This window comes from Thunnus albacares, chromosome 5, assembly GCF_914725855.1.
Source record: "Thunnus albacares chromosome 5, fThuAlb1.1, whole genome shotgun sequence".
NCBI lineage: Eukaryota > Metazoa > Chordata > Actinopteri > Scombriformes > Scombridae > Thunnus > Thunnus albacares.
Genome location: NC_058110.1, coordinates 23,844,056 through 23,863,202, shown reverse-complemented (window position 1 = coordinate 23,863,202; position 19,147 = coordinate 23,844,056). Strand labels below are relative to the sequence as shown.

The 19,147-nt window shown below is 39.6% G+C and overlaps 1 protein-coding gene across 2 annotated transcripts in view; it reads left to right on the top strand.

Annotated features, from left to right (window-relative positions):
• Positions 1-435: 435 nt before the first annotated feature.
• LOC122982831 (cadherin-4-like) overlaps positions 436-19,147 on the top strand; it is a 252,166-nt gene continuing 233,454 nt past the window's right edge. Inside the window, exons 1-4 of one of the 2 annotated variants that reach the window (XM_044352406.1) lie at positions 436-715; positions 5,754-5,861; positions 10,164-10,247; positions 11,586-11,697. In XM_044352406.1, the coding sequence (XP_044208341.1) occupies positions 5,805-5,861; positions 10,164-10,247; positions 11,586-11,697 (253 nt within the window). In that variant the 5' untranslated portion in view covers positions 436-715; positions 5,754-5,804. The remainder of the gene's footprint in view (positions 716-5,753; positions 5,862-10,163; positions 10,248-11,585; positions 11,698-19,147) is intronic. The other variant, XM_044352407.1, reaches the window with a different exon arrangement.

Below are 19,147 nucleotides of genomic sequence, written 5' to 3'. Positions count from 1 at the left end.
AAAAAGTCTTTTTGGGCCCAATAGCATCACGTGACGTTGTAATTATGTGGTTTGGCCGCTATGTCAAATTGGATTCAAAGCCCGGCGCTGTTCCCGGGGGCTTGGTTGAGCTCCTCCACTTCCTTTTTTGCAATGCATTGTGGGCCAGTAGTGCACATCAACGGCACACTCAAAAATCATCCACTATTTAGTGTGCAAAATGTTTTTTGGAGTATACTTAATTTACTAACTCTCCCATTGTGAATGCACTAAGGACTCTAAACAGCAGCATACTGGGTCTTTTCAGTATATATTAGACCCATAGACTATATATACAGTCTATGATTAGCATGGATGATGATTAGACCAAACAAATTGGCAACCAGGAAATGGGCGGTGCTAAGGCCTATCTAGCCCTACGGAAGACCGAGAGGGACATTTACCAGCCACAGTCATGTTCCAGGGCTAGGGTATTGTACATGGCAGGGACATGGAACTGAGCCATCGTTAATGCTATTAGCTCCACCTGTGCTTTTACAGCTATGCCAAGTCAAAATGTCGGTTGTGAAAAAAGGTCTAAAGCCATGAGTGTAAATCAAAACTTTCACCATGGATTGTTTATTTTCAATTCAGTTGTGGATAAGAAAACAGGTAGCCTGAAAGAGTAGACACAATGTCTGAATCTGTGGCTAAAGATAAGCAGAATGACAGCAGACACAAGGGAACCACTGACTGAGTAAGTGTGCCAAATGTGTTTGTATTTATCCAACAATGTAATTATAATGTCATCTTCTGTGCTTACAGTATGTAGTTGTTAATGTTGCTAACATAGCTTACATAGCTGCTAATGCCAGCTATTGTTTGACACAAATGTTATTATGTTAGGTGATGTCATAGTGTGGGGTCAGAATACAGCGTTTAATCACTTTTGTAAGCTCTAGGGAACAGTGTAGAACAAAAGTCTTCAACTTGACTAAGCTAAAAGTAGAAAATTACATTTTCTTTGCCAATATTTGGTGTTGCTTATTTGAAAACGTTTGCTTCTACTGCACAATTACAGTTAATATTCATCAAGATATTCTTAACATGAAAACCCATATCCAGTAAGTTGTTTCCTCAACTGGCAGACAATTCACTGCTTATTTATGCACATAAAAATGCCCAATCAATGCCTAAGGCTACCCTACTCTTGAAGTACTGAAGACTCTAAGATCTATGCAAGGACACTACACTTAATTCATTATAGCTTTTAATCAACTGCACCACATATAATTTCCCTTAACCAAACCGCTATGTCACAAACTTTTAAGTTATTTTTTCCATCAATGATCACTACAGAAGAGGATTAGGGCCACATGTGAAAATTTTTTTTGAGCTCTGAGATTTAAGTCAGAATAGAGTATAAAGTCAGTCAGGATTGCGGTTTGGGTTAAAATGATCTGAGATTGTCTTGAAGCGTGGTATGGGTTAAAGTTACTTCCTTAAAGTTACTCAGCCTTCATTGTCATGGCAATAGTAAACATCATAACAATCAAAATTACGTTTTTTAAAAAACAGTCCCTACTCGCGGTTTGAAATGGGAAGCAGACAGTGGTCACCTGCAGCTAAGTCCACTTTTTGCCAACAGTCTATCTATCCATCCACCCAACCTGCCTCCTCCCAATATGAAAATTGATCACCTTATATTCATGTCATCTGAACTGCGTCACTTCCCTGGTTCATAATACGGTGCTGCTACATGGCGTAAATGTAACTATAGGTCATTTTTGCCAGCTGAATTTTCTACCTATACTGTTGTTTTATTATGAGGACAGGCTGGTACTGGTTGTCAAGGTCATGGTAGTGGATGGGCAGTGTGTCTGATTTTCACACTGAGACCAAAATTTGCCTCTCAACTCAGACTAGCAAAAAGTGTTTTCTGAATTTTCAGTGCAGCTGTATTGACTGTAATAACCTCATCATAGAAATATTTTCTACTCACTGTACTCCATAACAACAACAATGAATAGAACCCTGTGCAACAACAACCCAAATAAACCTGTACCATCTCACTCTTTTGATTCCCCTGTGAGTACAGTGTTGTAACCCATAAGTAGGCCTACTTTACAACATACAAAATAACATACAAGTTGCTACAAATTGCCTAATGGTTAAGACACATACCAAATAACCCGCAAAGGCCACAGCTTAACTCCCGGTCGGGGGATCTGTCATATCCCTGTCTCTTCCTGTGTTTCCTGCCTCTCTGCACAGACTGTCAAATAAAGGCAAAAAGCCAAAAAAAAAAAAATCTAAAAGAAGCCATATAGGCTACAAGCCTACAGTACGTTCCTCACAATACTCTTCTCCCTGGATCTCTGTTTGTTCCAAAGTAAAAACACAAATGTACCCCATAGAGGTGTCCCAAGTTTAAAAACAGAACTATGTAGTTTCCCTATCCTCTTTTTGTTTTCATCTGTACCCCTCCAGTGTTGGTAAATAGTATCATTTTGCAATAAATCATAGCAGATTTATAAAGCATTACAGAACTCGTTACCCCAGGTTCCCTCAAACTTCCAGCTTCGTTGCTCAGTAATGGTAATACTCTACCCTGTAATAATAGATAGGTATAGGTAATCTGTAAATACTTACAGTATGAATTCTCAATTAAATTCCTTCCAAACGCCAGATTGTTGTCAGTAGGTTAAACTGTACCCCCTAATATTAGAATAGATACTGTTAGTTAAAAAAAAGTAGCCACAGTATAAATTATTTTTGAGTTTCCGGATTGTTACGCCCATAGTACAAGTAGTACATGTACAAAGTACATGTATTATACAGTAACATTTACAACCTACACAACACCTAAGACTATCTTAAGACTCTAAAATGTACAGCTAGATGGTCCTAAGACATTTATTCCATTAGTCTAAACATTGATTAAATGAGTAAGATACAATTTAAATGGATTTCAGAGTAGAGTAACTAATAGTCCCCAGGGTATTCAAGCTTAGACATATTTTAGTAGCAACTGCTGCCTTAAGGTCTTTTTGAAAACAGACACAGATAATGACATTTTTAAAGTGTTATCAAGCTCATTCCACACCTGTGAACCTCTGCAAACCACACTAAAGCCCATACATTTAAGTTTATGTTTCTTACCTTTTATAAGATGCTTTTTTCTAGTCTTATATGTATGAGAGGGAAAGTAAGTCAGAATAAGGTCACAAAGTCTGTCATTGAGCATACATACAACATTATACAAGCAATGCAAAATATATTACATTCAGTAAGCTTTAGAATGCTGTAGCTGTAGAAAAGAGGGTCAGTGTGAGCATGTACCTTAGACCAAGATATGGCATGTATAACTTTCTTCTGTAGTTGTATCAGATAACTAAGAAAAGTATTGCACCATATAACATAAGAGTAATTTATATGAGGATCATATAAAGACAGATATAAGGTTAGAAGTGCGTCAAGTGGAAGAAAGAGCCTCAACTTGAAAAAATAAACCAACGTATTTGGATTTTTTTTTTCAATTTATCAATATGGCCCTTAAAGTTTAAAAAAATATCAATATGAATCCCCAGGGATTTGGTGGATGTCACTCTCTCAATAACCCCACCATTTATTTTGATCATATGTTCAATATTATTTTGATTTCTATTGGAGTGGAAAACAATGAAGTTTATCTTGCTGATATTTAAGGATAATTTATTGCATTTAAACCATGTATCCACCTTAACCATTTCCTCATTTAGATTGTTTTGCAGGTTTAGATTTTTGTGTGATAAGAATAAATTTGCATCATCAGCAAATAATACTGAATGTAGAATGTTAGAGGAATTCATTATACATATATAAATCATTTACATACAGAATAAAGAGGAGTGGCCCTAAAATGGATCCCTGGGGGACCCCATATTTGATGGTTTTATTTTGAGATTTGTGACCAAATACATATTGCTTCCTCCCATACATATAGCTTCTGAACCAACTGAGTGTTGTGCCTTCGCCATCATAATGTTGTAGTTTGCTTAGAAGAAGTTCAAAGTTAGTAGTGTCAGATGCTTTTGATAAATCGAGGAAAACTGAAAAAAATGCCGCAGTCGCCTTCTTCAATAGCATCATTGATTTTTTTTTTTGATGAGATCAAGAATTGCCATACAAATGGTGCTCTTTTTTCTAAATCCATACTGTGATGTGACAAGAATATTTGATTTATCTAAGTAATGACTAACTACTATACACAATTATCTCCAATACTTTGGAGAGAGCAGGAAATATAGACATAGGTCAGTAGTTGTGCATATCATTTTTATCACCAGAATAAGAATTCTAGCAATCTTTGTCATTTTAAGCACAAGCCCACAAAGCAGAGAGAAAGATTGATAGAGTGAACAAGTGGCTTCACAATTTCATTCACAATAGCTTTAAGAATTTTGCTACAGATTTAATCTGCGCCAGCTGTATGGGAGGTTTTCATATTCATAATTATTTTAGAGACTTCATTTCTGTCAGTTGGCATCAAATAGTATAAATTCAAATAATTGCCTTGAAGAGATTGTCTGAAAGTAGCACCCTCTGGCTGGCTCATTTTGTTAGAGAGATTTTCACCTATGGAGATAAAATTATAGTTGAAACTGTTAGCAAGATCTGCATTGTCAAAATCATTGCTGAAGTTTCTGGCAATGTATTTGATTTTGGTGTCCGGAAGCACCTTCCAGGATTGCTTTTGATCACCCTGAGAAGGTTTAATAAGCTTGGTGTAATGTCTTCGCTTACTCATTCGTATAGCGGGTTTGAGTTTATTTCTGTATTTTGTATATGGTTCTTTATTTGCATCACTTGGGTTATTGATAAAGCGTTTATAAAGTTTGTTCTTTTTATTGATGGATTTTAAGATACCCCTAGTAAGCCATAATTTCTGATCTGCAGCACCATGTTTAATGATCTTTTCAGGTATGGGACGATCAATGTAGTCATTTATTTAATCAATTAGAAAATTATATGCTGTGTCTGGATTTGTACAGTTATCGATTCAGTCCCATGTTTTGGCTTGCAGGTTTTCGCATAGTTGTTGCAAGGTTTTTTCACTCAGAACTTTAACTTTTGTTTCAGGACTTGAATCATCAGTCTTTCATCAGTCTTTCAGTCTTTCATCAGGAAAATGGTCTCTAATGTCCAAAAGTATTACTCCTCAGTCAATACAAGCATTATAAATATTTGTAATGATGTTATCAATAATTGAGCTGCTGGATTTTGTTAGTTTAGTAAATGTATTTATGGTGGGGAAAAGTATGAGGAATATAGAGTATTAATAAAATCAATTTTAGCATAATCCTCTTTAGAAATATCGATGTTAAAATCACCAAGAATAAAACAATTTTTATTATTTTCATTTATGCCGTATAAAAGTTCACCCAGATCAATCTTGAAAGTGTCAGAGTCAGACTCCAACAATGAGATTTTTACCTTTTTTTTTTTTTTACATTTATCTCAGTGAACAGAGAATCTGAGTGACCATCTTCAATAATGAGGTCATCACAAACATTTATGGAGTGTCCTGAATCTACATTTAGATGCACTCCACCACCTGGTCTGCCAAGTCTATTTCTGTTGTATAATTTGTAACCATCAAGGTGAAGTATATCCACATATGTGTAAACTGAGAAGAATTACTCTGTACGTTGTGGGCCATGACCTAAAGTGTGGGTGTTACCTGATTCTTCAATACAAATTTGTCTACACAAGATATTGACCTATTCTGCTATTTGTTCTTTTAAATATTGCAGAGAGGGAGAGTACAAGAGGAAGCAAATACAGTGAGGTGTTTAGATGAAGAGATGCAGATGACAGACTCTACTGCAGTTTGTGTGAAGCACCTCCAGCATGTCATCAAGGTAAACAATGCATTTTACCTTGCCATACTGCCCTGTGCAAAACAGTTTGCACTGTGTCAACACAGCTTGAATGGTTGCAGTTGGCTTATCTCGGTATTAGTAGCATCATACCTTGACCAAATTTTAGTTGCTGAACTTTAGCTAATCATACTGTAGTTGCCATGTACAGATATCATAGAAATAAATAATTTGAATGAATAATTCTGTAATTCAAGGCTTCAGCAGAATCATCTAATATCAGTGTTCTGACTGGTGATTTTTTCTGACATTGCCAGACAGTGAATCCTACTCTGGGCCACACACACCAATCACAGCACTGAACAGGACAAAAACCATAACCATGTCACAGAGCCCATCAGGAATAAAAAGGACTGCGGATAGGAGTGTCGGAGCTCATCCTGGGGACTAAGGGATTGGGATGAGAGAGGTGGTAAAATGCCTGCATGTCACACAGAGGAAATTGGCTGAGCAGCCACCCTCTGATGCAGAGTCATGCTCTTTTTGACAGGATTAGAGCCCGTTGGCTCAATAAGCAGATATGGAGACAAGTCTGTCAATCAGAGACAGCACACTATAAAGGTCATTAGTAGCTCAAAAGTAATGAGTCCTCCAAATTGAACAACAAAACACATTGTTGGTCCATGCACTCCAGAATGACACATAGAAGCATTTTCTGATCTGACGCCCCTATTTGCAGTATGAGATCATTTGTCTTTGCCTTCCAAAACTGTTACAAATCACTGTTGAATTTTTTTTTTGATAGGACAATGCTATAATTAAAGTCTGCTTAGGTTTAGGCACAAAATGATTTGGTTAGGTTTAGGAGGAGATCATGGTTTAAGATAATATATATATTTTGTTAAGGTCAGGGAAACATTATGGTGTAGGTAAAAATGACTACTATGGTTACAATAATAACCATGTGGTTAAGGTTAGGGGATGACTGTGGTCATGGTTAAAAAAAACAGTTGGAAATGGGAGATGAACAGGAATTTCATGTTATACCCCATTTACACCTGGTACTAAAATGCAATCTGTATCTGGGTGTTTTTTCTGGATGAGGAAAAACACATGTAAATGCGAGTTTTAAATGCACTCAGAGCACATGGTAATTGGATCAGCCAGATCACATTTGGAGGCGGTCAGGCTCGAATTGTGATCTCAGCCAGGTGGAAATGCAGTCTATACAGTGCAACAACATTCATAAGAAAAAAAATCATCCCAGTAACTTGAAAGGTCACCAAAGACTGATGGATTGGATGTCATTATCCTGATAATACTAGGTGTAAATGGGGCCATAAAGTCTGATGTTTTGTTGACCCATCCATCCATCCTGACCTCCTCCTGAGGATGACTTTGTAGCTCTGTAATAATGTCTGACTTTGCTCTCGTCATAATCACAACCGCTACAAGGTTTAGTCACTTGGGCACTTGCTGAAATGACTGATTCTCATAGGGATTTTTTTTGGACGAAAGTCTCCTCAAAATGCAGGCCAACCTCTATATTATGCTGTTTTTTGTTCAGAGAGATGTTTTATATAGTCATGAGCCACTGTGCAAGCACAAAAACTGCTAATGGTAAGAGGTAGTGCTGAACCACATGCACACAGATGCAAGGTAATAGTCTGCCATGATCTTTTCAACTCTTTTTAGTCAGAAGAATTTTCTTTTGAAAAATGGAGCTCAGTTCAAAGACAGCTAAGTTCAGTTTTTGAGCCATTTGGATTCACATCGAAAACCTTTGGAACTGACCTTGTTCAACTTTTTGCTTTTGATGAAATTCATCTTTTACAGTCTCAGTCTCAGGGACAGTATTAGATTTGCAGAAAAAGGTAGGCTATTGGGTGAGTTCATCAAGTAAGCAAGTGTAGCAGACGTGGGTTATAATCAAAGTCTAACACAGTTAACATCTCTTCAGAAAGAAAACTTTTGCTTCATTTCATTCCGTGACTTTATTTATAAATGTAATAAAAATGATCAACTTGTATCAACAGATACAAAAGCTCCACTCAAAAACAGGGTCAAATTCAGTTCTGTACATTTATATAAAGCATTTATTTGTCACCCTTGCACACCCCTCTCCTTTTTTCAAAAGGATTTTTAGTAATTATCACTCAGATATTACAAAAAAACAAATAATTGAAAGGTATATACCTTAATACATGTCACAGATATCAGCTAATGGCATTTCATAATTCAAAGAATTTTGCAAGAATTGTTGGATTAGAAGGGAAATCAACACATCTCATGATGTGTTAATCATATGATTTAAAAAAATGCTGTTAAGATACCCTTGTGTTGAAAAATAACACAATGGTGTGTTCTCTCAAAGAAGACAGGTGTTGCACATGTCACATAATTGTCAAGAGAGTTATGGTATTATCATACAGGGACAAGCTTAAGAACTCATCAATGTGATGAGCTGGTTTTCTCATTTCTACAGAAAAGTAAGTAGTCTTATAGCAGTCAACATAGAGCATGGTCGAGGGTTGGGATGGGGATTATAGCATGCTTTCCTAAATACTGATACATTGTGCTCATTTTTGAAAATTGTAATAATGGAAAGCAAATATTCAGGCCATATTCAAAATGGATAACACTTTATAATAAGGGTACAAAACATAATTAATGCTTAAAGGACCAGTGTGTAGGTTTTAGTGGCTACTGCCGTTCTGGGCTACTTTAGAAACATGGCGGTGCAACATGTCAAGAAGACCTTTTTTTTTATTATTAAGCACAAGGAAAATGTACAGAACAAGGATGGAATTAGATCATCAATGGCGGAAATGATGTTACAGTACATTCAGGTAAACATAACACACAGAAAGGTATCATTATACCGAAAGTCAAGAGAAAAGACATATTTCTTTACAAACAAGCCAAACAACAGCAAGAAAAAAGGAAAGGAAAAACAGAGAAGGTAAATGTATAAAGAGTGCATGAGAGCAAGGTAAGAGACATTAAAAACACAGTGACCGAGATATAGATGAATACAATTCTATGGAAGAGGACCCGCTCCCTCTGTAGATAGAAAGGGCTCATTCTAAGGTAATGTAAGGTAATGAAAACACGATTCTTATTTTCAGGTGATTATACACTAATGAAAACATACTTATGAATATTATACTCCATTTCTGCCAAGTCTATGCCGCTAGATGCCAATAAAATTCTACATGCTGCACCTTTAACTAATGCATAACAAATGATAATTTGATGCACACATTACTGCATTCCCGTTGCTCACCTGATTAAGTCACTATGACTTTTTGTGATTTGTTAACACTTTAAAGTATAATCAGTTGAATGTTAATTATACTCATACATTCATTGATATACCACCAAATTAGCTGCATCGACGGGCATATCAGACCTTTCATCAGACTCTGGCGCAGATCAGTACATATTTTTATAGAATATAGAGGTCATACAGAAGCTTAAAATAATTAAACGGGTGGGCAGCTGCAAACATCTACATGTTGATGCATGACCTCGTGGTCTTTAAGCCACAAGCCAGCAACACTAGAGGGATGTAACCTATTGTAGATCAGGCTGTATTGTGCTGTCATTTTTATACCCCACAGTAATTGTGTTTACATGCTTTACAGTCTGTTTTGGTGTTAATTAATGTCTGAATTGACTAAATGATCATTTATTAATTGATGATATTAAAGTGTAGCCTATAAGTGTTAACTAATCACATAAAACCGTAGGGACTTTTTAATGGTGAGCAACCGACATCCATTATACATCCTACAATATTTCATGCATAAAATTGCGCACGTTTGCAATTTCTTAACAGTTGAAATCTAGTAATGTACATACAGTATGTTGAAACCATGCTCGTACCGCAGCGTTGGAAGTTTCATAGCCAATGGTTAATGCGTTTGCCATACTTTGGCTCAGGGACTTCAATTATGCTTTATCGACCCTTTCATTTGCAACCATAAAACTGCGTAGCCCTTTAGGTAGCCATAGGGACTAAAATATTGGGATCCTCAGGCAGACGTAAGGTGGTGTGGTCGTTTGATCCAAAGCTCCAACGAGTGTTTCTTTAAGTGCGTGTGTGGAGTTTTCCTGCACCGGGTGATAGGAGGGGTTGGAGAGTGACGCTGGCTGCGCCTTGGTGCTGAGCGGAGCGCTCACCTGCAGATGAGAGAGCCGGGGAAACTCGGGGCAGAGCTGCAGCACACTCACGGAGCGCAAGGAGGGACGTTACGAACAGTCTCACCAAAGAGGGGGGGGGAATTACCCAATTATTGGAGAAGAATTACGAATCGACCCTCTTTGTGATTCCTCGTCCAGGCAGCCCTGGCTCGATTGCTCGCCACGATGAGAACTGACTTCGCTCTGGTCCTGACAGCAGCCCTTCTTCTTGACACATTCTGGGTGAGATTTCTCATTCTTTAGTATGGCTTGAGATATGTAGAGGAGTTGTGAGAGTGTGAAATACGGTGTCTCTGAGGTGCAGGGTTTCAAAGCAATAGCACATAAGCTTAAATAAAGTCATGTAGTCGGAGTCCAGTGTCAGTCCAGTGCGCTGATGCAGCAACGCAGCGCTGGTCGTTATTTCTTTACAAGTAGGCTAATTGGCTCCCTTATGAATTTCAATTTGTAAAGGGAAAAATAAAGAAAAAAGTAAGAATGAAAGATCCAGTGTTGTCTGCTCTGATATTGTCGTTAGGTTTTCTCTGGATCGCTGCGGGTTCATCAATGGGCTGCAATACAGTACAAAAACACTGCACAATTTAATCACCCAGGGTAAAACCTTTATTCTTTATCAAACTAATGTGATTATCTCGCTTATTTTAACATTATACAACCCTTTTTCGTTTAAGGTTTCCTGACTGAAAAGCACAAGTTAAAATTTAAAGTTGTTAGGTGCTTCTCCACCTCTTTTTTCGCCATTTGATCAGTGAAAGCTGAATTAGTCGGCGCCGGTGCGGGCTACTCCAAACGGCGCATCAAGTAGCTTTCCTAAATGTTTCTCTTCTTTTTTGTGGCCAAAGCCTTTGCTCTTACCATCTAAGGCAGGGAAATGAGACGACGGTAGTTTACACTTTAATTATTCTCTCCCAAGAGGAGAGGGCTAGTGGGTAATGCCTTTTCTACAGTCAGACTCCAGCCAGTCTTGGCACCGGCGTGTGTGTCTGCGCACATTCAGTTGTGCGCCGGTAGTGGCTTGGGTCAGGTCGTTCAATTTAACCAACAGTGAGCACTAAATGTTGGGTGCAAAGTTTTCTGCAGACCTCTTGAGTGTACACACACACACACACACCTCACATGCACTCATACACTGTTTTATAGTTCTCTGGACCCCTCTGGTAGTGTGAGGAGTGAGAACATTTTGCTGCATTCCTGCATTTTCCTTTTTTCATGTGTGTATGCTATGTGTGTGTGTGTGTGTTTGTGTGTGTGTGTCTGTCTGTCTGTCTCACTTAACCCTGAGCACAGTAGTTAGAGACTGAGAACTGTCCTCATTCATCCACGCTGCTTTCTTTATGGCGAGCCACACAACACATTTTATCACTGACATCGCAGTGTGCTAGAATTTAATCAGTAATGTTGCTATACCCAGGAGCATATAGTTGATAAACTTGTTGAATATATTTCTACTAACTGCTGTGCCATACGCAGCTTTCCTCCAAGGCTCAGGGCCAAAGAGAAGCCAGAAATCAATGGAATCCATGTTTATCGATGTCTTACATTGTATTCTCTTCCTTCCAGAGGAATAATGGGGAGCATGCTTCCAAGGGTCCATGCCGACCTGGCTTCTCACAAAGCTTCTATTCTGTGCTGATTTCAAGGGATGTACTGCAAGGCCAAGGCATACTCAAAGGTAAGGCCTTTAATTGGCAAGTCAGTTCTTTTACATCTCTTCAGGAAGATTTAAAGTGTGAGTAAAAGAGCTCCCTCGCTGCATTAAAGCCGGTGAAAGGAAATACGTACGGTGATGTAAAACTTAGAAAATTGAAAGGTTAAATTCAGTCACGTTGATGTATGTGTTTGAAGCTGATGATGACATCAAATATTGCAACAGAAATGAACTGATCAGGAGGAACTCAGTCTTGTAAAGTCAGTACACGTGTCTGCCGTTGCAGTGTGGTGTTGAGATGTAGTAACGGAGAGTGTCAGACAAAGAACAGCAGACTGACATGTTTTTAAAATGTTCAAGCCAAAATGTTTGCGCACACAGTACATGCTGTTGATTATGTACACTCTAAATGCTCGTCTGCAAGCTGTTTTGACCTTGCTCAACCTCGTCAACATTATTATTACTATCATTATCTTCACAGCTATAATCTTATATATTTTCACCATCACCCTACAACGTCTTACCCAGTTCTATGTGTATTGCTCCAATTACACAGTGAGCCAACCAAGTTTGAGGGCCCGATAGTGCAGGAAATGGAATCGACATCCTGTGTCTAATCTGGCACTGCTCCTGCCAATGTGGGCTAATTGCAATTCTCTATTGATCCCAATGGTTTTTTCCTCATAGCTCAGCTAAGCTGTATTGTTTTGCTGTGGGCGCACAATAGCTCTTTTGTGGGTCGACTGTGTCTTCGGCAGCTGCACAGTATATATTTCTCACTCTCCTTAGCCGTGAGAGACCTGGCGGGAATACAGCTGTCTAGACTCTCTCTCTTGAGTGCGCGCGCGCCATGCACGCAGACACACACACACACAAACAGGCTTCTTAGACTAAGGATATACACTACACGAGGGTACAGTATTTTTTTTTTTTTTTTGGTTGTTTTCTATTTTGTGTCTATATTTATGTTTGTCCTTTGCTGGAATGATATGAGTCTAGAGGAAGGTATCAGCTTGATTTTAGTGTTTCATTAACTTTAGTGTATTGTAGCCTGGCTCGACATGGGATTGGATCAGGGACATTGTCACTTGTAGAGAGTTGGCTCTCTGTGTGGTAGTGAAGTCTTCAGCCCAGCAGGGGGTGTCAACACAATCAGAAACAATCACAGAATGAGGCATCACTGCTGCACAGGAGATATTTATTTCAGAGAGCATTATTTATCTGCTTTGGTCTCAGGGAGATGAAATTGTCTGTGTGTCTCTGTTGAGACATAAACTACTCTTTACTGGTCTAACAGGGTTGTTTTCAGTATTAGGATTTCAATTTACCACTAACAATACATTTGATTTTACTGCACACTTTTCTCCAACGAAAGTCACACTAAAGTCAGCCTCAAGCATTGATGTGTTATCAGACCAAATAAACCATGACAGCCTCCACTCATAAAACATATAAACTTACAATCCATTTACAGTATTCCCTTCCCTCACAGTAAAAGCATATGCTTTAGTTTAACATTCATCATTTGTTTCCTCTGTGCTGTTTGAAAGGATGTAACGTAAGTCACACAGGCTCGTCTATGCCGTGGGACACACTCACAGCTGCAATGTCGCCTTCATGTGTGTCTGACAGCACAGCTGCAGCGGCCAGGCGTACACACATCTACACAAACACACACACAAACACATACACATCATATGTGATTTACAGGGCTCAGGCAGTTGATTTATAGTTGGTAATGGTGTCACTGGAGGGAGGCAAGGAGCTACTCAGGAAAGGCTTTAATAATAACATTGTTTAACCCAAAACCGTCAGATGGGGACAGGAGTAATGACACCCACTAATGCACACACACACACACACTCACACACAAACATATATACTGTATATTCATGTTAGCTACCGGGGGAATAATGGGAAGGACAGAACTAGGACCTTGGCCATGATAGGGAGGATGCCTGGGTCTAGACAGGAGGTCAGCAGGGAGGACGAGGGTGTTGCATTTCACATTTTATCATTCTGAGTCACTCTGATGTACCAAATTGCCAAAAATGTAAAGTGCAGTCATCAAAACCACAACAGCAAATATGATGACAAAGCCAAAGCTGACAACAAAGCTAAGACTAAATCTTTGCAACATTGCAAGTTTTATAAGGGCGCCGTTTTAGAAATATTGTCCAAAGTGAATGAAATCATTTAGTTTCCCTTTTTGTGATTGCAAGTGTGTGTAAAAAAAAAAAATACTTCTCTATTGTATTCATGAATCATTTCCAGCTTACCGTGACTTTGCTTTTGATTAATTTTGCTTTAATGAGCAGTGATGCTCATTTAGATCACTTTCAAAAAATTCTGGGTGTTCTGGCCAACTGGGGATTTTCACTGATAAACACAGTCTGTCCAATAAACATTTATAAGCATAAGTCTGCACACTGTATTGTTCCTGCTGAATGAATTGATTCTCTTTCTATTTATCAGGAAAACCCCTGTTGGTTACCAAACCTAATGGCTGAAACACACTTAAAATGACACTGCTTAGTTTTTACAAATGTATTATAAGCAGGATGGTTTTAAAATTTGACTTTCATATCCGCAACACTGAGTATTGATGTTGATGTTGGTTTAACTATTTAAAATTCTCAAAACAAAAAACCTTTTTACATGAACAGCAGAGAAACAGCAGGGATCTAAGAGGTGAGATAATAGGTTTTAGGGGTGAGAGGTCTCATTCATCTTGTTTGTTTGTGTGTGTGTGTGTGTGTGTGTGTGTGTGTGTGTGTGCGTGTGTGCATACATGTACATATGACACATTCACCGCTGAGGACACCCGCTGTCTTTTATGCCTGGTTTTCATTATAGCTATGACAGGTTCTTTACCACTCATACACTCAAGGCACCATTAGAGGTAGAGCTTTGCCAGGCCTGGTTAACGTTACACACTGAATGACTGATACACACACACACACACACACACATACACACTAAACAGTTTCCCCTGCAGTAAAAACAGAATAACAGAGTTTCTCTTCAGTTAGAATCTGTTTCAGATGTGTAGAGAAATACAGTTTGCTGTTAAAATAATCTGAAGGTTTGATATTTGGATCAACAATAGATGCTGTCACGATGTTTGGAGTGTTTTGTGTTCCACAGTTGAGAGAATATGAGTTGGGCCAGGGCCAGACTCACACAGATAAACAGAGCCAGCGAACGTAACCTCATCCCATGTGTCCCTGCATCCCTCTGCTGATTCTGTTCCTGGTAATGAAAGCCAGGGATGGTGGTTTCAGCTCAGTGAGCCCACTCTGCTGACCTTGGACTTTGTTTGGGTTTCTGGTGGTTTTGGGCAGCCCTCATTTTCTGTGTGTGACTGCGGTTATGTTAGTGTGTGTGTGTGAGGGCGCGAGAGAGGTCAAGGGGATTGAAATACAGATTTGGTTAATTCTGATGTGTGCATGTGCTTTTATTGGAGAAGTCAGTACCTGAGCTATACGGATGCTGACGTCCACAGTGCAGCTTCTCGGACGGAACTGGAGATTTTTCTCCGCAGTCATCACTTTGTTTTTAGAAACTCCACTGATGCTTGGCTCCATTTTGAAAATTAGATCCCTCCAGTAACTCATCAGACAGAACGAATGGCCTGAATGTCTGTATTGAGGTGACCATATCGGCCTATAACCCTCCCTAGCCAGGCTCAGCGTTGCTATTGTACTCATAAATACATTTTCTGAAGCACTGTAAGCACTCCTCTCTCTCTCTCTTTCTCACTCTCACTCTCACACACACATCTTTATACACTGCCATTCAGTAGAGATTCACTATGCAGTTGATGCCATTTAAATCTGTGCCTCCCTCTGTGACCTAGATCACTTCTTTCTCCCCTCAGTGCCACCTTGTTTTTGTCATATTCGTATCATATTCTCACATATGCTGGCTGTTGCTCACTACTATGATAACTAGAAACCAGGAGAAATGGTAGAGAGAGCTTTGCAGTCTGAATAAAACAAATTGTTCTGAGCTGTACTTTTCCTCAGGATAATATTTCCAAAAATCTCTTCCAGCGGGCATTCAGAAGGCCCTGGTTGATAAGTCTCACTTGCCTTGGTTATTGAAGTTTGCTGTTACGCTTTAGGTGATTTTTCAAAGTCCAATAGCCAAGCTGTTACTTTGCTGCAGGCTTTGTGTTATGAACATCCGCTCGTAACTTGAAGCACATTAGTTGATACACAGTGAGTATCAGTTTCATGCTCAGCTTAATGCACATTACTATGAAAAAAAGCTCAATATCACAAATAATCTCACAGGATCCTCTGCCTTTGGTATTGATAATACATCAAGAGTGAGCGTACTTTTACCTTCCCTTCTAACCAAAATCAGAGCTGACACAAAGTCTACTACGGTTCAGAGTGCTGGCGATGTGGGGACACGAGTCCGCTTCAAAAGAGCGACTCACAGTAGCCAGAATAAAAGATGCCATTTCTTTTTGCACGCTCTATAGGGATGGACAATACATCAGTTCTCTCTTTCCCTTCACCCTCAAAGAGAATTAGATTGTTTTGATTTCCTGTTTACCTTTTGCCCCAAATCTCATGACACACAGCCTGCAGTGTTATCTGGGTCGATAGCAGACAGGCGTCCTCATGGAGATTAGACATTGTTGGAATATAGCCTCCTTTGTTTCTTCCTGTTACTGCCTAAATCATCCTCATTGTTTACTTTGTGTCTTTATTAGTTTTGGATTGCGGTGTCTTATTTTATTCTAATCTTTTTGCAAAGTCCTATCTCTCTTTGATTCTCGCTTGCCGTTGTTCTGAATCATTCATGTTTGGTTTCAGCCCGTCCATATAAACGTCTCATTTCTGTTATATTGCAAATAACAACACAAATCCTTATTCTGTCTCCGCCATCTGTTTGAACCATTACATGGTTTACGGCTAATTTTTGTGAGGATATTCAGTCACGGAGACAGGCTCAGACACATCCATTTTTCCATGGTTATTAATTACAGAAACGCATGAGGCTGACATTTGTTGGATGTCTTGTGAAGTGGTGAAGACACTACAGACATACTGAGGTGCTAGTTTATGCTCTTCGGGCCAAAGGCTAATCTGACCACAGGGAGCTGTTACAAATAGCCAGATGACATGTACTTACTTAACGTGTAACCTCAAGCCTGATGTATGTGTCCAATAGTTTTAAAGAATTGTGCATGGATTTTCCAGAGAGGCTCACATACTGTAGATGATTTAGCCACATGGTTGAGCCTTTTTTTCCCTGTTAAGGTCTAGACATGAGTGGTTTATGAGATAAGCAAGGGGGGGGCAGGCGTTACACCTGCAGGAGTTCCTTTGATTAATACTGTTAAGCTTGGGAACCCATGTGGTGGAACAGTTATGTGCTTTTGTGTGCTTGGTGTGACTGTGTGTTTTTGTGGTTGAATGTGCTGTGTGCACTGAGGTAGTTGTCCGGCACTCTGTGGATAGTGGGTATCCTCCAGGTTTTTCCAAGCTGGTCATTAGAAAGGCAAGCAGGAGAGAATGAGAAAAGAAGAAAGCAAGCAGGTGGAGGCCATTATTCTTTAATGAGATTTTTGACACCTTCTCCTGTTGTTTTGAGAGGAGGGACAAAGGCGACAGGGAGGGAAGAGGAGAGTGGATGAAAAAAAAAGAGGGGACGACTTCCTGCAGATTGAGTTTCTCTGTGGCGTCTGTGAACTCTGCATCCTTGTCATCTGCTTGGTACATTAAGAGACCTCCTGCCTTGGTATGATGGGCCTTCTGGGGTCCTACAGGACCAAGGTTATGGCACTCCTGAAGACATTAAACCCGTTTAAATACTTTGCTTGGACTCAAGCTCTTTAATGCACAGATGGTCTGTATGGGCTGTGAAGGCTGTAAGATGACAAGGGACACTACAAGCTCTCTCTCACATACACACACACACACACACACATACACATTTTGTCAGAGGTTAGGACGGGTGTTTTTGTTGGTAGTGTCAGATTAAGACTACACTGCGGCTGCTGTAAGGTGTCCCTGCTGTCTTTGGTAAAATAGTTTGTCATGAGGAGCAAGAGCGATGCAAGGCGCTCCCAGGGCTGTTCTTTTGCTGGGATGTGGTGGACAGGGATTACACCAGCAGGATAACGATAAGCCTACAAGGCTGTTTTCTCTTTGCTCGAGAGTCACACTGACCATGTCCTTCAGCTAGGCTACTGTCAGAGGGAGGGTGAAATGGAGGGTGAAGTGGAGGGAGAAAGACTTTAAGAATAAGATAATGCTCTGTACCCTGAAGCAGCTAGCACATTATCATATGAAGTGTTAGTCACTGTTATTGTACATTCATGGCAACACACACACCCGCAAACACACAAAAAGTAACACAGAAACCCATTATGGTACTGTAAAACAAATGGGATCCAGATTTCCCCTCCCAGGCCGCCCACTAGCTTTGGCCTAAGCCCAAACACTGTGGTGTCCTCTTCCTGCCCACTCACTCCAAACTCCTCCACTACCTCTGTTTGGCTATGGATTTTAATTACAGCCTAATTGATTCAGTTAGAAATGAAGCCACTGTGAAGGCAACCAATAAGGTGATGATTCAGCTGTTGTATCACAGCTTCATCACTTTTTATTTTGTTGATGATAAACACAGGCAGCCCTAGAGGAAGGGACATGGGTGACACCATTTTGCGGTTGGAGATTCTTACGTCGTATTATTTCAGCTTTTGATTTCTGCACTTTCCAAGCACTGTGCAAATTAAAAATGCATTCTTCCTCCCCTCAGAACTCAGGTTTCTTGTGACAAAGCATAATTAATGAGAAGTGGGCTAAAAGCTAATTTACAGCCATTGTTATGAAAACTCCCCATAAAAAGAACCTGAAAAAAATGTTCTCACCTCTAACCCAGACCTTCATTATCTCTCCACCATTTCTGATTTCCTCAAACTGAGGTGAGATCATTATTGTTAATTAAAGAGACTTCTGTCCATTTCTCACACTTTTCTAATCAGCCAGAAGAAATGTAAGATCTCTCTGAGAATGTGGGCAGGACAAATCCAAGAGCATTACATCCTCATATGCTATTCCCTTTGCTTGGAGATCCCTCGTCTTTGTTAAGGGAGGATGAAACGAAGGATGGAAGCCCTCAGAAGACATGGCTGTCTGGTAATCACTAATTGTGTCCCAAACTCCCTGTGAATGTTCCCCATTAAGTTCTTAAGTTCAGCACACAGTCGAATCATCGCCTCTGAACAAGGAAGCCGTGCAGGAACACAGGGGACAGAGGGAGAAAAGGATGGAGGAGTTGGGGGTCGACAAACAGAGTGCCAGTAATGTTAATTAATCAGAAGACAATGATGAGTCCCATGGTGTCTGGGCCGACGCTATTCAACAGGCTAAAAGCTAATAAAGGGCTAACAAAGGCGCTTCCAGAGGAGCTTGGTCTTTGCAAACAGTGTGTAATGATTCATGTCAAGATA